This window comes from Artemia sp. Qi Xiang Cuo, chromosome 13 (genome assembly GCF_049724085.1).
Source record: "Artemia sp. Qi Xiang Cuo chromosome 13, ASM4972408v1, whole genome shotgun sequence".
NCBI classification, from domain to species: Eukaryota; Metazoa; Arthropoda; class Branchiopoda; order Anostraca; family Artemiidae; genus Artemia; species Artemia sp. Qi Xiang Cuo.
The window spans coordinates 21,411,443-21,431,776 of NC_142806.1; the positions used below are offsets into that span (position 1 = coordinate 21,411,443).

General features: G+C 36.1%; 1 protein-coding gene across 1 annotated transcript in view; it reads left to right on the plus strand.

Moving 5' to 3' along the window:
- Positions 1-20,334, plus strand: part of sowah (ankyrin repeat domain family member sosondowah) — a 219,580-nt gene that overhangs the window by 186,253 nt on the left and 12,993 nt on the right. The window contains exons 10-12 of the mRNA XM_089098935.1: positions 3,278-3,370; positions 12,681-12,710; positions 17,978-18,138. Coding sequence (XP_088955061.1) covers positions 3,278-3,370; positions 12,681-12,710; positions 17,978-18,138 — 284 coding nt within the window. The remainder of the gene's footprint in view (positions 1-3,277; positions 3,371-12,680; positions 12,711-17,977; positions 18,139-20,334) is intronic.

The window sequence follows — 20,334 nt, forward strand, 5'->3', positions numbered from 1 at the left end:
ACGAGAGGATATAGGCATCAACTGGAATGGGCTGCTAATCTAAAGAAAAAATAAACTTGGTTCGTCTTGTCTATGATTCGTTTTTGTGTACCTCGTCCTTGAGGTTGTGAGATTTTTATATTTTTTGGGTAAATTGGATTTTCATGTTCTGTCCAAAACATGACACTGTTTGACGCAGGTGCGCCAAGAGTTTTTCTATATGTGCCGATGTTGCATGTCATGCACTTAGCTGTAACAAAATGCTCGACTGCTAAAAATTAAGCAATACAATGCATTTCAGTTGTTTTTTTTATTATAATTAGGTTTCATATTATATTTCAATGTTTGGAAATAGCCTACGCAGTCTGTGCTGAGATAATAGTGTATCTGAAAATGCTTTTCCTGGATACTTATCTATGTAAATCTAGGATAAGGATTCACTACCATCGTAGTAACAAAAAATTAAAAACAAAACCTGAACAGTTTAAAAGATAAATTTAGATGACGCAGTTGTAAGTTTAAGACATAGATGGCGTTTGCATCCAAACAAAACGAAAAAACCATTTATAATAATCCTAAGATATTTATATATAGAGTTAAGTTGAAATTTGAATAATAAATAATTAGAAATTTTTATAAATATTTATTCTGAAAAAGGCTTAGTTTTGCCCTAAAATGTCCTTAGTCTATTGACTATTGATGAGACCTGCGCCGCTATTGGATTAGCTGTTTTCCCCTCTCTCTCTGCCTCTTCTCACTTTTTCTATATGTCTTTAGTCTGTTATGGTCAGAAGTGAATTTAAACAATCTACTTTTTTGTATGGTAATAACATTGACAACTTGGATGGTTGATAATTTTTTATAATTTGAATATACCCTTGAATGTTTGTATCATTGGTTTGGCTTCGTTATGTCTGGCTTGGTCATCAGGCCGTTCCATGTTCCCCCCTCCCCCCTACACACACACACATTAAATAATTCAGTAAGCAATATATAATAAATTTAATATTCGTTTGCATAAGGATAAATGGAGCATATTTTTTAAATATAAGTTTTAAAAGAAACCCTAAATATAAGGAAAAGTGCCGTTTGTACCTTTTCTGTTCTAAACGTCCTCATTCTTCGGTACCTTTCTATTGTAGCTGGTTTATCACTCTTGCACTGGGATTCTATAACTTTAGAAAAACGTAATAAATTAGAAACTAAAATACTACGCTTAACAGTCAGAACGTGTGAATACGTTAGCACTAATTTTTTGTTTTATCTTTTGTTGACTTTTTAGTATGACAGATCTGGTCATTAGGATCAAGTTTTTTTGGTGGAAATGTATATTTTTGATCCGTATGCATATTCAAAAAGCACAGGAATTGAATTAGGGAAAAGAAAGAAACATTCTAAATGAAAGTACTATTTTTGCTTGAAACAAACGAGTTATCCTGCATGTTAGAGGGGCTGGTGCTTCCTCTACTCTGTCCTTTCTATGCTAATGTTTGACTGATTAACTAATGGATAAGCAATTTTGAGCATCTTTGATATAATGAAGCTGCCTAATGCTACACCCAGGCTCGGGGGAGGGAGTGTCTCTTGGCGTGTGATAAATGTGTATAAATATAAGTAAAAACTGCACGAAGTTAAACCATACCCATTAAGTTCCTTTCTTTTAGCATTATACGTTAAAAATTAAGAGTATTTGCTTGATTGGTGTCTGTCTTGACTATTAGGTTCCTCGGGTTGTTATATTTTTTGACGGGAATGAATTTTAATATTTTGACTTGAACCAAAGATGCTGGCCCGTCGAGGATTTTACTACATGTGGCGATATCGTATGTCATGTTCCTGAGTCATCCTAGTCGAGTGGATGTTACAATGTACTTGCATTCCTATTTTTCTAAGGGACGCGGGTTCAAATCTCGGTGTCGCCAGTCTCGAGTCCTGGCATAGGACAGGGGATCAGCGTTGTGATTGTGCAAGCTCAGCCCCCTGGATTGTGGAGGCAATGAGACTTTGACGCCTGAGCCTTGTCCCAGTTGGGTCTGCCCCGTCCACAAATTACAATAGCAATGTGTGCGCTAAACGATTGGCTGCGTGTACTGACTAAAACTGCGAATGAGAAAGTAATGGTTACTATTTGAAAAATTATATTTGTAAATTGTGACTAAGTGGTTTAAACCCATTGATTTAAAACAGGGTAAGATACCCAGTAGTTGGGCTGCTAATTACCATCTTAGCAATTAAAATGCCACGAAACTATCATATCTACAAATTTTGTTTTATATTTATTATTATTATTTTATTACCCATTATTAAACATACAAAATGTTGTAAATGGAGTACAAGAAAAGAGAAAAAATAACAACAAATAACAACAAAATATCCAAAGAAAACTCAACTGCAGAAAAACAAGATTAAGAACATTACTACGACAAAAAAATTGACAAATTTAAGTTATTGCGACGTATAAACAAGAGTGGCTTGGTTCAAATGCCTTTGCAAATCGAGCACGGTGATTCAGTACAGCTATAAGCGGGTCGGGATATTTTCAAATTCCTCATCCAAATTGGAAGACGAAGAAGATACTCGCCATATCTGTAGAAAGTAAACCGAATACTGCGGCGATCAGACGGAGTAAATATTTTCCACAACGGAGATAGGGCTAGCACATATGGCATATCTACTTATACTAATACTAATTATCTACTAAATATTAATACTAATTATCTAGAACTATCGGATAACAATCCAACTCTGTTGATTTTACCCTACTTGTTTCTTGTCAATCCAACACTGATCTATTGATAACCATTATAAAAGCAGTTGGATAACAATCGGATAATAATCTATCGCTGTTGAGTTTACCTTACTTGTTTCTTATCAATCCAACGCGACATCATATGGGCTCTGTGCTACAAGTGCGTAATAGGGTGCACTTTGTCCAGCCAAGAGGGGAGGGCTCAACCCAGAAATAATCACAACTGTTTAACCATTTATGAAAACTCTGTTGCACGTCAGTTTTTGCTACCCTTCTTGATGTTTAAATTTAATTGAGCAGCGAAGCAAATTTACCCTATTGAGATGCCCAAAAAATTATTATGCCCGGGGCAAATATGTTTCTACCTCGCTAAACTTTGAACTTGTAAAATTAAAGACGAACGTAACTGTTATGATTAAATTGTTTATCGCAACAATTAACATTTGTTTGTAATACAATGCAACACAACAATTGTTTAACACAACAATGAATGATTAAATTGTTATGATTAAATTGCATTCATTTTAATTCTCTTCTTTTCTTTTTCAGAAGCCGACGCAAACATACGAGATTATAGTGGGAAAAAACCTCATCAGTATCTACAGCTTAAAAAAGCACCGGTATCATATGACACAGTAAAGAGTAAGTCGTATGCTGATGCACCGTCAAATTTGATGAAACACCATAGCTTTCTAAATGATATTCGCCAAAGCATGAGAATACCTAACAAAACGCGTAGACCACTCTCAATGGCAATGTAGTTCTGGTGTAGCATACTAAATCCCGTTTGACTCTTTTTTCGTAGTGTAAAGATGTTATAGTTGCTTGTGTATTAGATTAGATATTTTCCAGCTTAATAATGTGGTCACACATACTATAAAATTGTCTCCCAGCCTATGAAAACGGTCGCTTTGTCTAGAAAAATATTGCTGATAGCTTTATTTTTTCGGCAGTAGTTTTCTAAGTTTGTAAGTAAAAAAAGGTATAGATGATCACTTTTTTTCCCCAATTTCACATTCGTAGAAACCCTTCCGTTACTGGTTATGATTGCATCCTATTACATAGATACAAGTGTTCTACTACTAACAGCAAGTCTGCAGTACCAAACCGCTTGAGGCCATCACAGCTGCCTATGCTCCTCCCCCACCCTATTCATTTTAAAGCTTCATTCTTTGCTCCCACCCATAAAGTTTGTATTCCCTCAAGCTTTTTCTTTACTGTTTTCCCTTTCTGTTTGAGGTCGTCCACAGTTGCAACCATCTTTCATTCTAGTCTTACTCAAGGTTCACACAAAATCAAATTACTACAGTATCTTTAAATTATAACATTGAGCAACTTTAGCTGCCTTTTTGTTTACCCAAGATTGTCTCTTCTGCAGCTCCTGCTTTTGTTTAAAAAAAAAACATAAACAACAAATTCATTACTGTTTTAATTCGGATTTTTATTTTAATTAATAAATTTCGTTACAAAGCGTCTAAAATTTCTTAATTTGGAAACTAATACTGTGATAAATAAATATTATCGTTATTGACCATCTGGTGAAAGGGTACCAATGAGGGGGAAGGGAGCAATTGTTTTCATAGGTTTGGAAAAGAACCTAAAAAAAGATCCACCCCCCACCCCCCTTGGATTTTACAAGATTTCCTTAGTTCTACCTCCATTAAAAATAATCTGAAAAAAATGCCCCCCCCCCTCTACATTTTTGTGAATTGATCCATCTGATCTGGGCGAAGCTAGACAGTGAGTTAGACAGTGAGATCGATCTAAGTTTTCATACACAAATCAATTGGATACGTGTTAGATTTCAAATCTTTCGTCATTATAATGAGTTGTCTTACTATAGTGTGACAATGACAGTAATGACGCTACACCACTTTTCATGAACGTTTTTAGAGGCTGAAAGACAGTTTCACACGGTGACTGAACTTAGCTTAAGATTGTCCTTTATTAGTTATAATCGTTATAGTTATAATTAGTTATAATTATTGTAAATATTATTATTGATGTAGAAAGTTATTTTATTTGTTAAGGGATGAGGCAAAACCAACAGAGATTTAGGTAAAAAGGTAAAGAATACGGCATTGGACTTTACAATCCCTACCGGTGGTACTGATCTCCGTTTCTTGGCCCTTCAGCCAGGAAGTGCAATGGGGGGTTGGGGGTCACCCATCCTGTGCTTTTGCACACCCTTCCTATTTACTTTTCCCAGATTTCTTTAGTTACCCATTTAAAGTTGGGTTGACTCTAGCTGAGGTCACAGAGCCATACCACTGATCCACGTCCCAAACCAAATAATTGAGTACACTAGGAATCAAACTCTAATCCTCTCGGACAAAGGATCATAAATCCAGTGCACCAATCCATTTGGCTAGGACGGCAAGGAGATTTAGGGTTGGTTCAATTTCCTGTTGAGCTGTTTATTGATCGGATTTCGTTTTGCTCCGTGCGTCTTTTTGGATTTTGTCCATTATTTGGGTACGTCTGTTCCGAGAGAACAGGCAATAGGACCGACCGAGAACAGCAAAATTGCTTTAATACTACAACCTATTTGAGGTATTTTTCTGTTTGCAAATTTCTTTGAGGAATTTTGAGAAAGAATTTATTTTCTTTGAAGCTCAGCTGTAAAACAGATGAGCAATGCACCGTTTAAATGGCACCTATTTCTGCTTAAAATAAAAAGAATAAAATTTTAGATCGCTCAAGCGATCCAAAACACAGTCTTTAATGTCAACATATTCACATCGATTACTCCCCCCCCCCCTCCTCGCAATTTGAGCAATAAGATCTACATATTGTAATTAGATCGTGATCAAGCTGTGACAGATTCAGGGGTGGACGAGGGGGGGGGGTGCGTGCCTCCCCTAAAATATTATAAAGTAGTGTAATTTAATTAAATAAAGCAAGTGTTTGTTAATTAAAATTTCTCCTAACGCAAGTTTATCGGATTACCCTATTTTGCCCCCCCTCACACTAAAAAAAAAATCCTGGATCCGCCACTGTCGCCAAGTAACCAAACAAACAAGTGGGGCGCTTCTTTTTGGGGCGAAATTCTTTGAAGTCTTCCTCGAAGATTTCTTGAAAAAAACTTTGAAGCCCGATATCATAAAAAACTTTTGAAGCCCGATATCATAAAATCAATCGATAGAAAAACAGATTCTTCTATTCTGATCTGAAACAAATGTTAATAGATAATTCTAAACCGTTTCTTCACGTTGAGAGTGTCTTAATGATGTGTTTGATATCTGGGTGTCATATGTAATTGAATATTAAAGTCCCTAAGATATTCTTTAAAAAGTTCTATTTAAGACGCTTGTTTGAACATCTATCTAAAAAAAATATTTCAACAGCACCTTAAAGTGTATGCTTTTTATTTCAAAAATAGTTCTGCTCACCAGTGATACAAAAAAAAGAAGTCTCACTTTGCTCATTGAGTGAAGTAAAATGTGGCTGGTGAAGCGACATTTGAATATGAATTTGGAAAGAACAGAATTTCACTCAACAAGTGTATTGATTAATTCTAAAAATTGCGTGGCACTAAGCCCAGTGGGTGCTAATTTGAGCAAATGAAGTGGGAACAGGGCCCTATCCAGTATTTTTGTTCAGGGGGGGGGGGGTACAAAAAGAACTTAAAGACATGCGTCCAAAATGTGTTTTTATGTATTTTTATTAATTTTTACAAGCCGGACAGACATTTCGGGTGGGGGGAATTAACCCCCTAACCCCTCTGCTAAATACCGCCATGAGCAGAAATCCCCCTCGGTCATCGGACCGAGTGAAGTTCGGATGGCAAAGCGAAATTTGACTCCTATCTTAACCAGGTTTTGATACATTTTGATCATTTAGGTTATTTAACTCCTTGCTAAAATGGGTTGAAATCAATGCTTGTTTGGGATAGTTCAGTTATTACTTTCTACCTTCTGATCTTGTTCTGCAAGACTCATTCACCTTCAGAGGTATGATTACAGTACTGAGTAACCGATTAGATGTTTTAGTTCTGTAATCACTAGGATTCATATGCTCTTCTAAGAGGTGGGACTGAACGTTTCGAATACCGTTCTTTTTCTCCTCGCTGTTCTTCTGCATTGTATTCTCTTTTGCTAAGAGAGTGCAGCTATCTTTCTCTACGCGGTTATCTGGCAATGGATATCGGAAACTGAATTTCATTTTTTTTTTTTTTTCATTTTCAAAGGAAAGTCTGTCTGCCTGCTGAAGCTAAATTTACCTCCTATCTAAACCTAGCTTTGGCGATACCTATAAGAAGATAGTCCACTTCCATATCGTAACTTCTTTCTTTGGTCATCTAAAACTGCTTGGAAGTTACCTTTTAGATTTAATGTGTTTTTTTTTTCCATCGGCTAAAATAGAATCCTTTCCGCTGTTTGGAAATCCAGTTTCAAATGTAATATTTTTTCATCGAATTAAGTAAAATCTGGCAGGTGAAGTGCTATTTAATTTCTGCCAGACCCTTGCTTTGATGAGAAACCTACCAGAACTTCCAGCTTCTATAGCATATTTATTTTCTCTTGTCCTTTAAAACTTTTCGGAAATTTAACTCCAAATATAAAAAATGTTTCATCAGATCAAATTAGACCTGGTTGGTCAAGCGCTATTAGACCCTGACAGATCCTTGCAATGATAAGAACCCTATCAGAACTTCCAGCTTGTCGGAGTATCCTGTTTTTCTGGTTCTTTAAAAATGTTTGGAACTTCAGTTCCAAATTTAATATTTTCTTTCATCGGATGTAGTGGAATCTGGCTTCTGAAGTGCTATTTGACCTCCACCAGACCCTAGCATTGATGAAAACCCTATCAGAAGACAGCCTAATTTCCACAGTGTGTCCCGTTTCTCTGCTTATTTGAAACTGTTCAATTCCAAACTGAAGATTGCTTTGACGAAAACCCTGTCTGAAGCTATTCTAACTTTGATTCATTTCAATTTTGTCTGGTCCTTTAAAACCGTTCTGGAACTGAATTTCATATTTGATATTTTTTCATCAGACCTACCCTAATTTCCAGAGGATACCCACTTTCCATTATCCTTTAAAATTGTAAATTTAATTTCGAGGTTGATGCTAGAAATTGGTCACGTAGACAGGATATGCTAACTATCACATAGTCCTCACTAATAATGCCTGTGCGCAGATCTGTTGTGTGACCAATCAACAGGTCTTTGATCAACGGTATCATGTGAGAACAACCTGCTGATCAGCATCAGTCAGCAATATTCTGAGAAAATTCATAATTTAATAATAATAATAATGACCCAGTAATATACTGTAAGCTAATTAAAAAAAAATTGAAAAAAAAAAGAATAAACTTATAATTTAGAAAATGTATGAAAATATGGGAACGTTTTCAGAGGAAATTGAGATTTCAGAAAATAACTAACAGTCGCGTTGGCGGTACTTTTTATTCTTTGAGACTGACCTTAAGGACCTGCTGGGAAAATCAATAGAGACAATAGAGGATTTTTGCAAATTATCCCGAACAATATGGCTATTAAAAGTTTTACTAATATCTATTCGTGGAAGTATTGACTAACCTAGCTTGTCTTTTTTTCCTTTTTTGTGATGAACTGAATGCATAGCTCATTTTTTTCAGAAGCCTGAGACAAATACGCAAGCTAGGTGCGGGTTAAATGGCTTTGAATGCTTTATTTACAATTTAGTCTTTTTGCTTTTGACGTATTAGACTTAATGAATAAGCTATTAAAAAAAATTTATTTAATCAATAAACCATAAGAATGCTATGCTCATGTATACGCAGTTGAGACCTTTTGGGTAAAGAGAATAAAAATATGTTTATTACGAGGCTGAAGAGTTAGCGCTTAAGATGTTCCAAGGAGGAGGAGGTCAACAAAAGTGTAATTTAGCCCCAAACATCTTGATTTTTATATGCTTCAGCATTTTTATAAAATGTTCCAGGGAACTCTTGTACGGCCCTCCAGACTAACTGCATGACTTGGATATTGGAGTCTATACTCATTACCTACTCTCTATCACAGCCTTGTTCATATCCTCCATTTAAAATGATTTTTTAGTTATTTTCTTGTACATTATTTTAAGATATAATGTAGTTTTGTTTCATGTTCTGGTCTAGCAGAATAGAAAGTGCTTATTAATTGCATGATATTGTGATTGTGATTGAAAGTGCATGATATTTATTAAATCGGCTGCGATAATACAAAAAGCTACATAAAAAAAAAAAAAAATTCGCATGCTGACCAAAGGTCTGTGTTGCCCAGGTACCTATCTCCTGACTCAGTGCCTTCGGCCGAGAGTGCAGTGCGTTGCTGGGGTAAATGATCCGACACTTCCCGTGTTTTTCCCCCAGGTTTCTCCAGGTACCCATTTAGGGCTGGGTCGACTCAGGCTGAGCTTACAGGGTTACGCCATTGACCCCTGTTCCAAACCAAATGAACAGCGACACCAGGACTCGAACCCCTGACCTCAGGATTTCAAGTCTGGAGCACTAAGCACTCGGGTAGGACGGATCAGGCAGGATGTGATATTTTTGCTGAAATGGTAAGCGTACATTCTTGAGCTCGGCAAAATCAATCGATTGGTTGGATCTGTTTTTTTCTGTTTATTGATTTAATTTGTTTCATCTTTGGTTCTCAAGGTACTTGGATTTCTTTTTTTCAAAATGTACTGTAATTTCTTATATCACACGCAAAAGCAGTTGCAAATGAACCTCCTCCCCTTCCCTTCCAAAAAAGAAAAAAAAAGCTTTTTATGAAAATGGGGGGTTAAAAGACGTCAAAACCCCAAAATATGTTTTCTTTTGTTTTTCTTCTGTCTTAGCCTATGAAATTTAAATTTTGTAACATAACACTTTTTGAATTACCGCCGCCGAACTTGGTTATGAGTGTTTTGTTTATTAACTTAGTTTTGCTTTGCTTTTCACTTTTGCCAAATTCCCCCTTCTCTTGCTATACTTATTGCATTAAACTTTATTTTTGTGTATAACATGAGTGGTAATGCAACTCAGGTATGTCTGTTTCATACTGATTGAAGTTTTTTATTCTTTTTGTAAGTATTTCAGTGTTATTTCTCGTGACATTCTGTTTAATTTTTCTTCATTACATTGTGCATTGTTTTGTTCTATTTTCTTCACATTTTTTCTTGTTTTTTTAGCCTCTCCCCTTTTTTAAAAGTTTATACAAATTCCTTTTATTAGTTGATTTCAACAAATTTTTCGGGATGAGACTTCATCCAGCAACGGTTAAATGCGAATTTAAAACTTGAGTCTACTTCCTTTGTTTGTTACCTTATATTTTTCTCTATTTTTTTATCTGTTACTTATTCCTATTACTTCTATGTACTGCCCTCCGAAGGAAGGAGAGCTTAAAGATGTTTCTTTTTACTTCCTATTTTTTACTTCCATTTTTTTATTCCTTTTTTTCTACTTACTTTCAATCTATTGCTAAGTATTTCAGTCTGTGACGACCATAAGAGAGAAGGGAAGTTTAACAAAATAACAATTTTGAGATCGAATCTAGTTCCTTCATTTAATACTTTCTAATTTTATCTATTTGCTTCAATCTTTTATCCATTCTACTTCCTTTTATTGCCATTTCAATCTATGACGATCTATCGCGCAGGAAGGGGAGTTACGTGATTAATCCACATTATCGAGCTGGATAACTTAGCTCTTATAGGATTTTCAATTATCTCAAACTCCCTAACTTTTAATTTATAATTGACGCTGTTTCTTTTGCTGTCAAACGATGAGAATTTCAGTTCACCATATGCTTATCCTCAAATGAGGTAAAAAAAATTCTTATATTTCAGTGCATTCAGTTTACCAGCATACTCAAATGTATTTAAATACACCCCAATGATAGGGGATTAAAAAAATTTTCATTAGGGTTCTGAAGCAACTTAAAAATAAACTATACCTCTTTTTAATGTTGCTGCTAATTTTCATGAGAAAAAAAAATTGACAAGTTATTGACTCAAACTAGTTTTATGAATCATCAGAGAGGACGCTCCTATAAACTTTTTGTTGTTCTTCATAAGTGAAAACTTCTAGTTTTATTTTTCTTAAAGGCCAACAAAATTGAAGTTTTCTTGTATTTTATTTGTTTTTAGAAAAGCTTCTAGTTTTTCTTTTATTTTTTTAAAGGCCAACAAAATTGATGTTTTCTTGTATTTTATTTGTTTTTAGAAAAACTAGAAGTTTTTCTTTTATTTTTCTTAAAGGCCAACAAAATTGAATTTTTCTTGTATTTTATTTGTTATGAGCATATCACTATATTTTTTGGATTGACTTACTATAATAAATGTTTGTATCTTGCATGTACTTTTTGCTTTTGATTTGGGTCTAGCTTTGGAATGGTTACAGTCTGTTAGGTGAGTTTTCCTCCTATTTTTATATATTCATTTAACTTACTATTTTCTATTTGGCGAAGGATTCTGCATTGAGGAAATGCCTAATTTCCTTTATCGTAGAAAGACATTACTTTTTGTTTTGTTTTTCTACTATTCTATTGTGTCTATCATTATGCCTGTAATCTTTTTTCTTTTCTGTAAAGTCTAAATACATTACTTTTCTCATGTTTTTTTACTTCTCTATTTGCAACTCTTTTTTCTACAATTCTGTTTTCACCTTAATCAGGGAGAGACTTTTCAAACTGTCATTTTGAGACCTAAGCTTTGACAATTATTTAACTGAACTAAAGTAATATCTTGACATCCCCAAGAGGGGGAGGACATATGTTGGATATGAATGTTGAACTCTTTATTATTTTTATTTTTCAAGAGAGTAGGAATAAAAACTTTTTTAAATACTTCTTTCATGAAAATACTCCCTTTCTTAAAAGGAAAAAAAAATGAAGAAAAAAATGTGAAATATATGGCAATAAATCCAGTTAGGAAAAAAATTAAGTAAGGTTCTTATGAATTCTCGTTTTATATATAAACTATTGGAGCTAAATTTAAAGTATACTTCAAATCAAGATGTCATTACGGTGTAATGAATTAAAGCGGCGGAATATTAAGAATGTTTAAATACTTTAAATCTTTTATACCGACTAAATAGGCTAGGTTTCTAGATTTATTTTTACTCAAGTTTAGTGATTGTTGGATGATTTGTGTTCTGATTTTGATTTTTCGACTCAGTGGCAACTTTGCGGGCAGGCTCATCGAATATATTCAGCTTAGACCAAGGCCCAATCAAGGTGCATCGCTTGATTTGCCAAAAAAAACTTTACATATAAAAGAATGTCTGTTGACGACCGTAGATTCTTATTCTTATATTTTGCCTCCATAAGAATGTTCAGGCGTTAGAAGTTGAATATGAAAGAGGCATCTGAACATCTACCGAAGGGGTAATCGCGTTAATTTGGTTGTTGTGAAAATTCTTGAAAACGTTCATCTAAGATGGGACACAACTGTCAAGCGTGATTTTACCTTTAAAAGCTTGAAATCACCGTATGCCAATCGAGCTGGGGCAAACAAAAATCAGGATGTTCTCTAATGGGGTGTGAAAGGTCATAAAATAGATTCAAAGGAAGTGGGAACTTCATCGGAAGGAGTAAAGGGTAAAGCTCTGAGTAGTGTGAGGTGAAGGGGCGTGTGTAGGTGTGTTGGCTTTAGGCGGATTCTCTCTTGATGTGGCTCAACCACCTAAAATTCTAATCTGCGTGACGGATATAAGACCTTTTTTATTATTGTTACTTTTTTTATATTTTTATACAAATAATGTCTTATAGTGAAAATCACGTAATTTTAGTCTCAGTATTATCCGAAAGCAGAATAATTCGTAACCGTCACTCTCAGTTTAGAAGCCTTTGTGTGCTAAGTGAATTTTTCACTCTTGTTTGCTATAGTCTCTTATTATTCTCCCCTATCTTCATGTTTTGTTTATCATCTTCTAATAGCTATTTCAAATATTTATCTGTTCAGTTTAAAGCCGCCCATAGGACTAATTTTTTTTCTTACTTTTCTAGGACTAAATGAAAGGCGAATGCTACACGAAGGTAAGCTTTCAGTAATGTAATATTAACAATGTTATAATATTTAATAGTTATAGCATTTAGAAAAGCTATTCATTCAATTTTAATGAAAAAGTAATTACACCAGGGTTGCCACCGCTGGGGATTTATCACCAGATCTGGGGATATTTCACCCTTTTGGTGATTCTTCTGGTGATTTTCTTTAATTTGGCGATTTTTGGTGGTTTACTTCTTTAATTTGGTTATTTTTTGGCAATTTTCATTAAATTTGGTGGTTTTCTACAAAAGTGGTTGATATTCTATGCATGATTAGTTTTCACTTTTTACTGAGGTGAAATAATCAGTGACTTTCATATTTTGTTTCTGTTTTTATTCGTTATTACTAAGGAATGGCGTTATTTTGGGCTCCTCTCTGTTTTATTACCAATCTGGTTCCCTATAGTCACAAATTTGAGATACATATCCCATGGGTACTAGCAACGGATTGAGCCTCAGAAACGATACAAAAATAATTTCTCAGGTAAAGTAAGCATAGTCCCTAAAAGTTGGTGATTTTTATTTGGTTGTGTTGGCAACCCTGCCTTACACAATTACAGAGTTTTGGTAGCAGCAGTTGCCAAATTGAATAAAAGAAGCGTGGGTGAAAAAATCAATAAAAATAAGCGAAGAACATGTAGCATCAAACAAATTAAGAAGGTGCAACTTTCCTGTAAAGGTGTAGATTGGGAATCAAGAAATTGATAATGTTTGGATTTTTAGGGATGATAAGCGGTACAAATTTGACTAGCTACTTTTGCTTTTTTATTTTCACGGTACAACGTGGCAATGCTGATGAAAATTTAATACTGCCCTGAAAATCTTTGAAAGTCGTGGTTTTTTTTTATGTTTTTAAAGTGTCCTTGACACTTTAAAGACGAACAAAGACTTCTTTTTTCTGTTTTTTTTTTTACCTCGAAAGAGCCGTTAAATGTATTATATGGTACACTGTCATTAAAAGTTTCCAAGACCACACTGCTTTTGCATAATTGAAAGAAAACACACTAAAACAGAAGAAGATACCAAAATGACAATTATCAATGGTATAATTGAAACGATCGATGCAGTTTTTTTTTCTATTACCTTGGAAAAAACTGACCTCGCGTTTATGTCTGTTTCTATATTTTTTTTTCTATAAAAAAGAGAAAAATAAATCAATAATCCAAGCTTAAATTCTGATATTAAGTTGAGCCCAAAGCTGTGTTAAAATGACTTGAAAGTCATTGCTGATTCGTCATGATATAGGTTTGAAGTAAGGTTTCTATTGAAGTTTATCTCTGATCATAACTTCTAAGTCAGGTTAATATGTAATTCTAATTTCTAATTTTTGTATTTCTACCAAAGAATTCTACCTAAGCTTAACACAAAACAACAATAATCTAATTGTATCAAACTGTTCATTGTTATTGACGGTAAATAAGCAGGACTTTTGTCAATAGACACCAAAACTGTAAAAGGGGTGGTTTTTAGGTTATATGAGCTCAGAATCTGCCAAATTATTTATAAATTTAAAATTTCAGCCCTGTTTTCTTTATGTTTGTTACTTTTTTTCTTTTGTTTGCAAGGTGAGTATCAAACCCTTGGACTGCATCTGCTTCGAAAAAAGTATCATCTCTGAGTTTTGAACCCTAATCCTTTCAGTTGATTATCCAGCCGTTTTTTGACCCGGCAATGTGTAACCTTCAGATTCAAACATACTCTTGGAGTGATTCGTTCTATAGCCTAAATGTGGGAACTTAAAAAAATTGAAATTTCTCGTTACCACAAACTGGATTTCTTTACAACTCGATTGGGGAATATAAATTCATATGTAGTTCTTTTCTTGAGCTAAAGTTAAAAAATGAACCTCTCAGATTGGCTGCCCAGGTTCTTGTTTACTTACTTGTATATGAATCAGGACACAAGCTTCGCAGCTCTTCCTGGCTCTAAGAGTCGGTAGACAGTCTCATTCCATTAGATGCGATCAAGGGTCAAAGGGGCAACTATTTCAATCCAGGAGGAGTCCCATCTGTGGCCGTGTCGTTTGAACCCACCAATGGGATGGAAGTCGGATTTAATAGTGTTTATCCAGGATTTTGACTAGCCTCCGCGTCTTTTTCACAGTTTTGGAGGGGCTTACTCCAAGTTTCGCTAGAAACAAAGGAGTTTTCAGAACTGCAAGAGGCATAGCCGAACCGGGAGAGACGGCAGCAGTGAATGATGGTTTCAAGGTCAAGCTTCTGTTCGCAGCATAGCCTTATTATTCATTTGGGACTAAGTCACGTAGATTCAGTCCGAGTATGTGCCTTATGTACCTGCGGTTGAATGAATTCAGAGCCTGAGTTTTGGATACTTTTGTTGGCCATGTTTTGCATCCGTAAAGGAGGAAGTAACTAACACGGGATTCATAAACTCAGCTTTTAGTCAATGCTAATCTCCCTCCTTTTCCAGAACGGACCATGCAGTTGTGAAAAGACTGAGAAGGATACTGATATTTGGGCACTAATTTCATCATTGTATCCAATATTAATATCCATACAAGGTATTTAAGTTTTTGAGTCGCTCAATCTGGCAGTGATTCAGTATTAGAGGTAAATGAGATTCATCCTTGGTCATCACTTTTGTCTTATCAGTGCTTATCTTCAATCCTATGGAGCAGCTGCTATAGAAACTGTCTGTAACATATACTGCGTTTCCAGGGAAGCACTACCTAGCAGATAGACATCTTCCGCGTATTTCAAATCGGTGGCGTTTAAATCCAGGCTTACGCTAGTTCTAAAAGCCTTGTATGGATTTTCTCGAAATACTGTCCATTACAAAGTCGAAAAGCTCTGGGGAGAGGTTGTAACCTTGTTTCACACCGAATTCAAAATCGAATCAGGGAAATTGCTCCCCCTTGGTTTGGATGCTGGCTCTTGTGTGTGTTGTACCAGGCAAAGACACACTTGGGCGGTACTCCATCTTCCAGTATTGCCATCCAAATCTCACAACAGACAGCCAAGTCGAATGCAGGGATAAAATCAATGAAGACTGCTGTTGTTGTTTGTGGATAAATGACCCTATTTTCGATGATCTGTCTCAGGGTGAAGAGCTGATCAATGCGTTCTATGCCTGCTCTGAACACAGTTTGATTGGGTCGGGCACTCAGTTTTCCACCCAGTTCTTTCATACTTCTTGAACACAGGGATGATAGCTGAGTCTCGCCACAACTGATAACGAAATTGCAATCATTCCTCGGGGAATGACTCTTGCGTCCAAATGACATTGAAAAGATTCTGAAGTCTTGGGGATAGGTCTAGGGCTGCTTTGAAGATTTCCCATGAGATTCAGTCAATTCACGAGGCTTTACGATTCTGGAGTTTCTTGATAGCTGTCTGTATCTCTTGCAAAGTGGTAGTCTAATTCCGACATCATCGTTGGGGTTACACTGAATAGTTCCATCTTCCCTACCGGGCCGATTACGAGAGCTGCTGTTAGTTGCGGAAATGTTGTTTGTATTTGGAGAGTTGGAATAGGAGGGTCACCGTGGATGTCGTCGTATTAAGTAATTTTTGCAAATGAGACATCCATCTTTCTGTAATATCGTCCTTACGTGTTAGAAGAGAACTATCAGTGCTTCTTATCAAAGTTGTATGTTTTTTATTTTTACCAGAGACCTCTTTGAGAAGTTGGTACGATTTCCTCAAATCTGAGCATCGCGCAGGCTTCTCCATATCTGTTACCATTTGATCCCAATATTTCTGGCGGTCTTGGCGAACTTATAACGTATTCAGCCGAGCGAGATATATTGCTTGTTGGCCCATGAGAATATTCAAGAGCCAGGATCATGAACCGATTAGGTAGCTCTAAGCCGAAGTGCTCCAGGATTTGTTGGTCTTCGAGGTGTCCTACATCTTATTTGAGGGGGGATAACTCTTTGTCGCGCTGCTAGTTTCAGGGCTAGGATAAACTTCACTAGTTCTTGGTTGGACCCGTTTTTGGAGCCAGTGTCTACACCTCTAAAGGTTCTACAATTCATGATAGATCATCTCCAACGCCCAAATATTAGAATGTGATAGAACTGAGATCGTGTCCTTCCGCCTTTGGATCTCTAGATAATCTTGTGCGACGGTTAGTGCTTGAACAGGGTATTTGCCGTGACTAGGCTGTGCAGTTCAGCAAACTCCAGGAGTCATCCCCCTCGCTCGCATTTATCATTAATCCAAATTTGCAAAGTTTCATTGCAGGGTTCACGGCTGCTGACATGGGCGTTGAAATCGTCTGCAGTGATCGGATGGTCACGCTTTAGTATGGATCTAACTAAATTTGTTAGCTTATCATAGAACTCATGTTTTACGGATTTTTCATATATTTTCTTGGGAGCATATGTGACAATAACAGTGATACTGACTAAGCAGCACTTAAAATGGGTCATACATAGTCGCGAGGAGATAGCTTGACGTTTTAGGAGGCTAATTAGGGCTTTCAAGAGGAGGAAGGCGGTCTGACCCGAACCATCGTTTAGACCGGAATTAAAGAAGGGAAAAGGGTCCAGTCCATCAGAAGTAAATACAAGTTCGTTTTCGAGGGTTTGCTTCATTTTCGTTTTATATAGGCTAAGGATGTCCGTATCATAGCGTGGATTCTCCAGCAATAATTGTTCTTGTTCTCAAACACCTCATTGAGCAGGTATTCTAGCACCCCAAACTGAGGGGTTGTCGTTGATTAAATAAAAGCCGGCTCGCTGACTTTTTACCGGGGTCACTAAAACCTCCGGTGCATCACTTGCCGTAGATCTAAAATGTTCATTACTATTGTTTTCTATTTCCACGCGATTCGCGGGAATATTTTTGACCGTCTGGTTTCTATACAGACGGCACCCCTTCTGCATGTTGCCAGCATCTGTCAAAGGATAGATTGACTGAGCTGTCGCCACCCTTCTGCCATGGTGAGACCTTGCAGCTGGATTTCTCGTTGACGGGTCAGGGGTGAGGCATCACATATGGCCCACTCAAGAGTTCCATACTAACTCTCAGAAGAGAAAAATGATACCATTTAGCCCACTCTAGTCTCAACTTAAAAGGGAGCCTGAATACAGCTTGTCTCATCTAGCCTGGCTCTGATTTATCAATATTTATTTCTTAGAATATCAAAATTATTAGTATTTATTTATTAATCTACTATATATGAATATATGTAATATCCCAATATGTTATTTAGAAAGAAATACATTGTTTGTTAGTATATTTTATTTCTAGATATATTGGATCTTCGGTTTTACTAAATTTTGTTTTCAGCTGAAAAGGAAAGCGGTTTTCTAAGAATTGGTTCCATTAATGTCCGAGTGAAAAAGACAACTGAAAAGTTTAACAACTTGCTTGGAGGTGACAGAATCTCTCATTTTGCAACTGACAAGAAATACAAATCTTGGGGAAGCATCGACAATATCCAATCAACGGTAAGGTTACTTTTTAAGTGAGCAATAATTGTGTATGTATGTATATATTTTTCTCACAAACGGACCCCATGATTTTTTTTTTCTGAAAATTGGAACACTGAGATTTTCAGATCTGAAAAAAAAATGGTCCTGTGCTTCCTAAACACCTTCTCCTTATTCTTCTGATTGAATAAAAAAACTGTTTTTTTTAACTGAAAGCAAGGCGCGACATTAAAACTTAAAACGAACAGAAATTATTCTATGAAAGGGGTTGTCCCCTCCTCAACGCCTCACTCTTTACGTTAAAGTTTTTTTTAGGCTGAAAGACAGTTTCACACGGTGACTGAACTTAGCTTAAGATTGTCCTTTATTAGTTATAATCGTTATAGTTATAATTAGTTATAATTATTGTAAATATTATTATTGATGTAGAAAGTTATTTTATTTGTTAAGGGATGAGGCAGAACCAACAGAGATTTAGGTAAAAAGGTAAAGAATACGGCATTGGACTTTACAATCGCTGCCAGTGGTGCTGATCTCTGTCTCTTGGCCCTTCAACCAGGAATTGCAATGGGGGTTGGGTGCCAACCACCCTGTGCTTTCGCACACCCTACCTGTTTACCTTCCCCAGATTTCTCTAGGTACCCATTTAAAGCTGGGTCGACTCTGGCTGAGCTTACAGAGTCACACCACTGACCCCCGTCCCAAACCAAATAATTGAGTACACTAGGATTCGAACTCTAATCCTTCGGACAAAGGATCATAAATCCAGTGCACCAATCCATTTGGCTAGGACGGCAAGGAGATTTAGGGTTGGTTCAATTTCCTGTTGAGCTGTTTATTGATCGGATTTCGTTTTGCTCCGTGCGTCTTTTTGGATTTTGTCCATTATTTGGGTACGTCTGTTCCGAGAGAACAGGCAATAGGACCGACCGAGAACAGCAAAATTGCTTTAATACTACAACCTATTTGAGCTATTTTTCTGTTTGCAAATTTCTTTGAGGAATTTTGAGAAAGAATTTATTTTCTTTGAAGCTCAGCTGTAAAACAGATTAGCGATGCACCGTTTAAATGGCACCTATTTCTGCTTAAAATAAAAAGAATAAAATTTTAGATCGCTCAAGCGATCCAAAACACAGTCTTTAATGTCAACATATTCACATCGATTACTCCCCCCCCCCTCCTCGCAATTTGAGCAATAAGATCTACATATTGTAATTAGATCGTGATCAAGCTGTGGCAGATTCAGGGGTGGACGAGGGGGGGGGGGTGCGTGCCTCCCCAAACATATTATGAAGAAGTGTAATTTAATTAAATAAAGCAAGTGTTCGTTAATCAAACTTGCTCCTAACGCAAGTTTATCGGATTAACCTATTTTGCCCCCCCCCCCCACACAAAAAAAAATCATGGATCCGCCACTGTCGCCAAGTAACCAAACAAACAAGTGGGGCGCTATGTGAATTCTTGCCTTTAGATTCGGTTGAAGAAGAAATTCTTTGAAGTCTTCCTCGAAGATTTCTTGAAAAAAAAAACTTTTGAAGCCCGATATCATAAAATCAATCGATAGAAAAACGGATTCTTCTATTCTGATCTGAAACAAATGTTAATAGATAATTCTAAACCGTTTCTTCACGTTGAGAGTGTCTTAATGATGTGTTTGATATCTGGCTGTCATATGTAATTGAATATTAAAGTCCCTAAGATATTCGTTATGACACAAAGTCTAGCTTTTTTTAGAGTTTCGGCTACTATTGAGCCGGGTCACTCCTTACTTACAGTTTGTTGCCACGAACTGTTTGATTTGGACAATTCCAGCTCTATTTGTTTCCTAAATTAAAACTGTTGGTTAAGGGGAAAAGATTTGAATCAATTGGGGGCATCCAATCAAATACGCAAGGAGGTTTTCGTACACGTGCGGAAATCTAGTAAAGCAATTCTTCCAAAAGTGGTTTCTTGAAACATGATAAATTAATTTCACAATTTTTTGAATCATGAGCATCAAAACGTTATATACGCTTAATATAATTTTAAACCAGATAATCCGAGAAATGACTTGAAACTTCACTTTTTCAAATATTCTGCGATGCCATCTGCGTAAAACAAAACTTAGATGACAGTTAATCGTGGTTGAAATACCTTTCCGTAAATTTTCTTTTCAACTATACGTCTTCATAGTCGTAAAATTACTAGCATTGTTTACCAGGAAATAAATGGGGA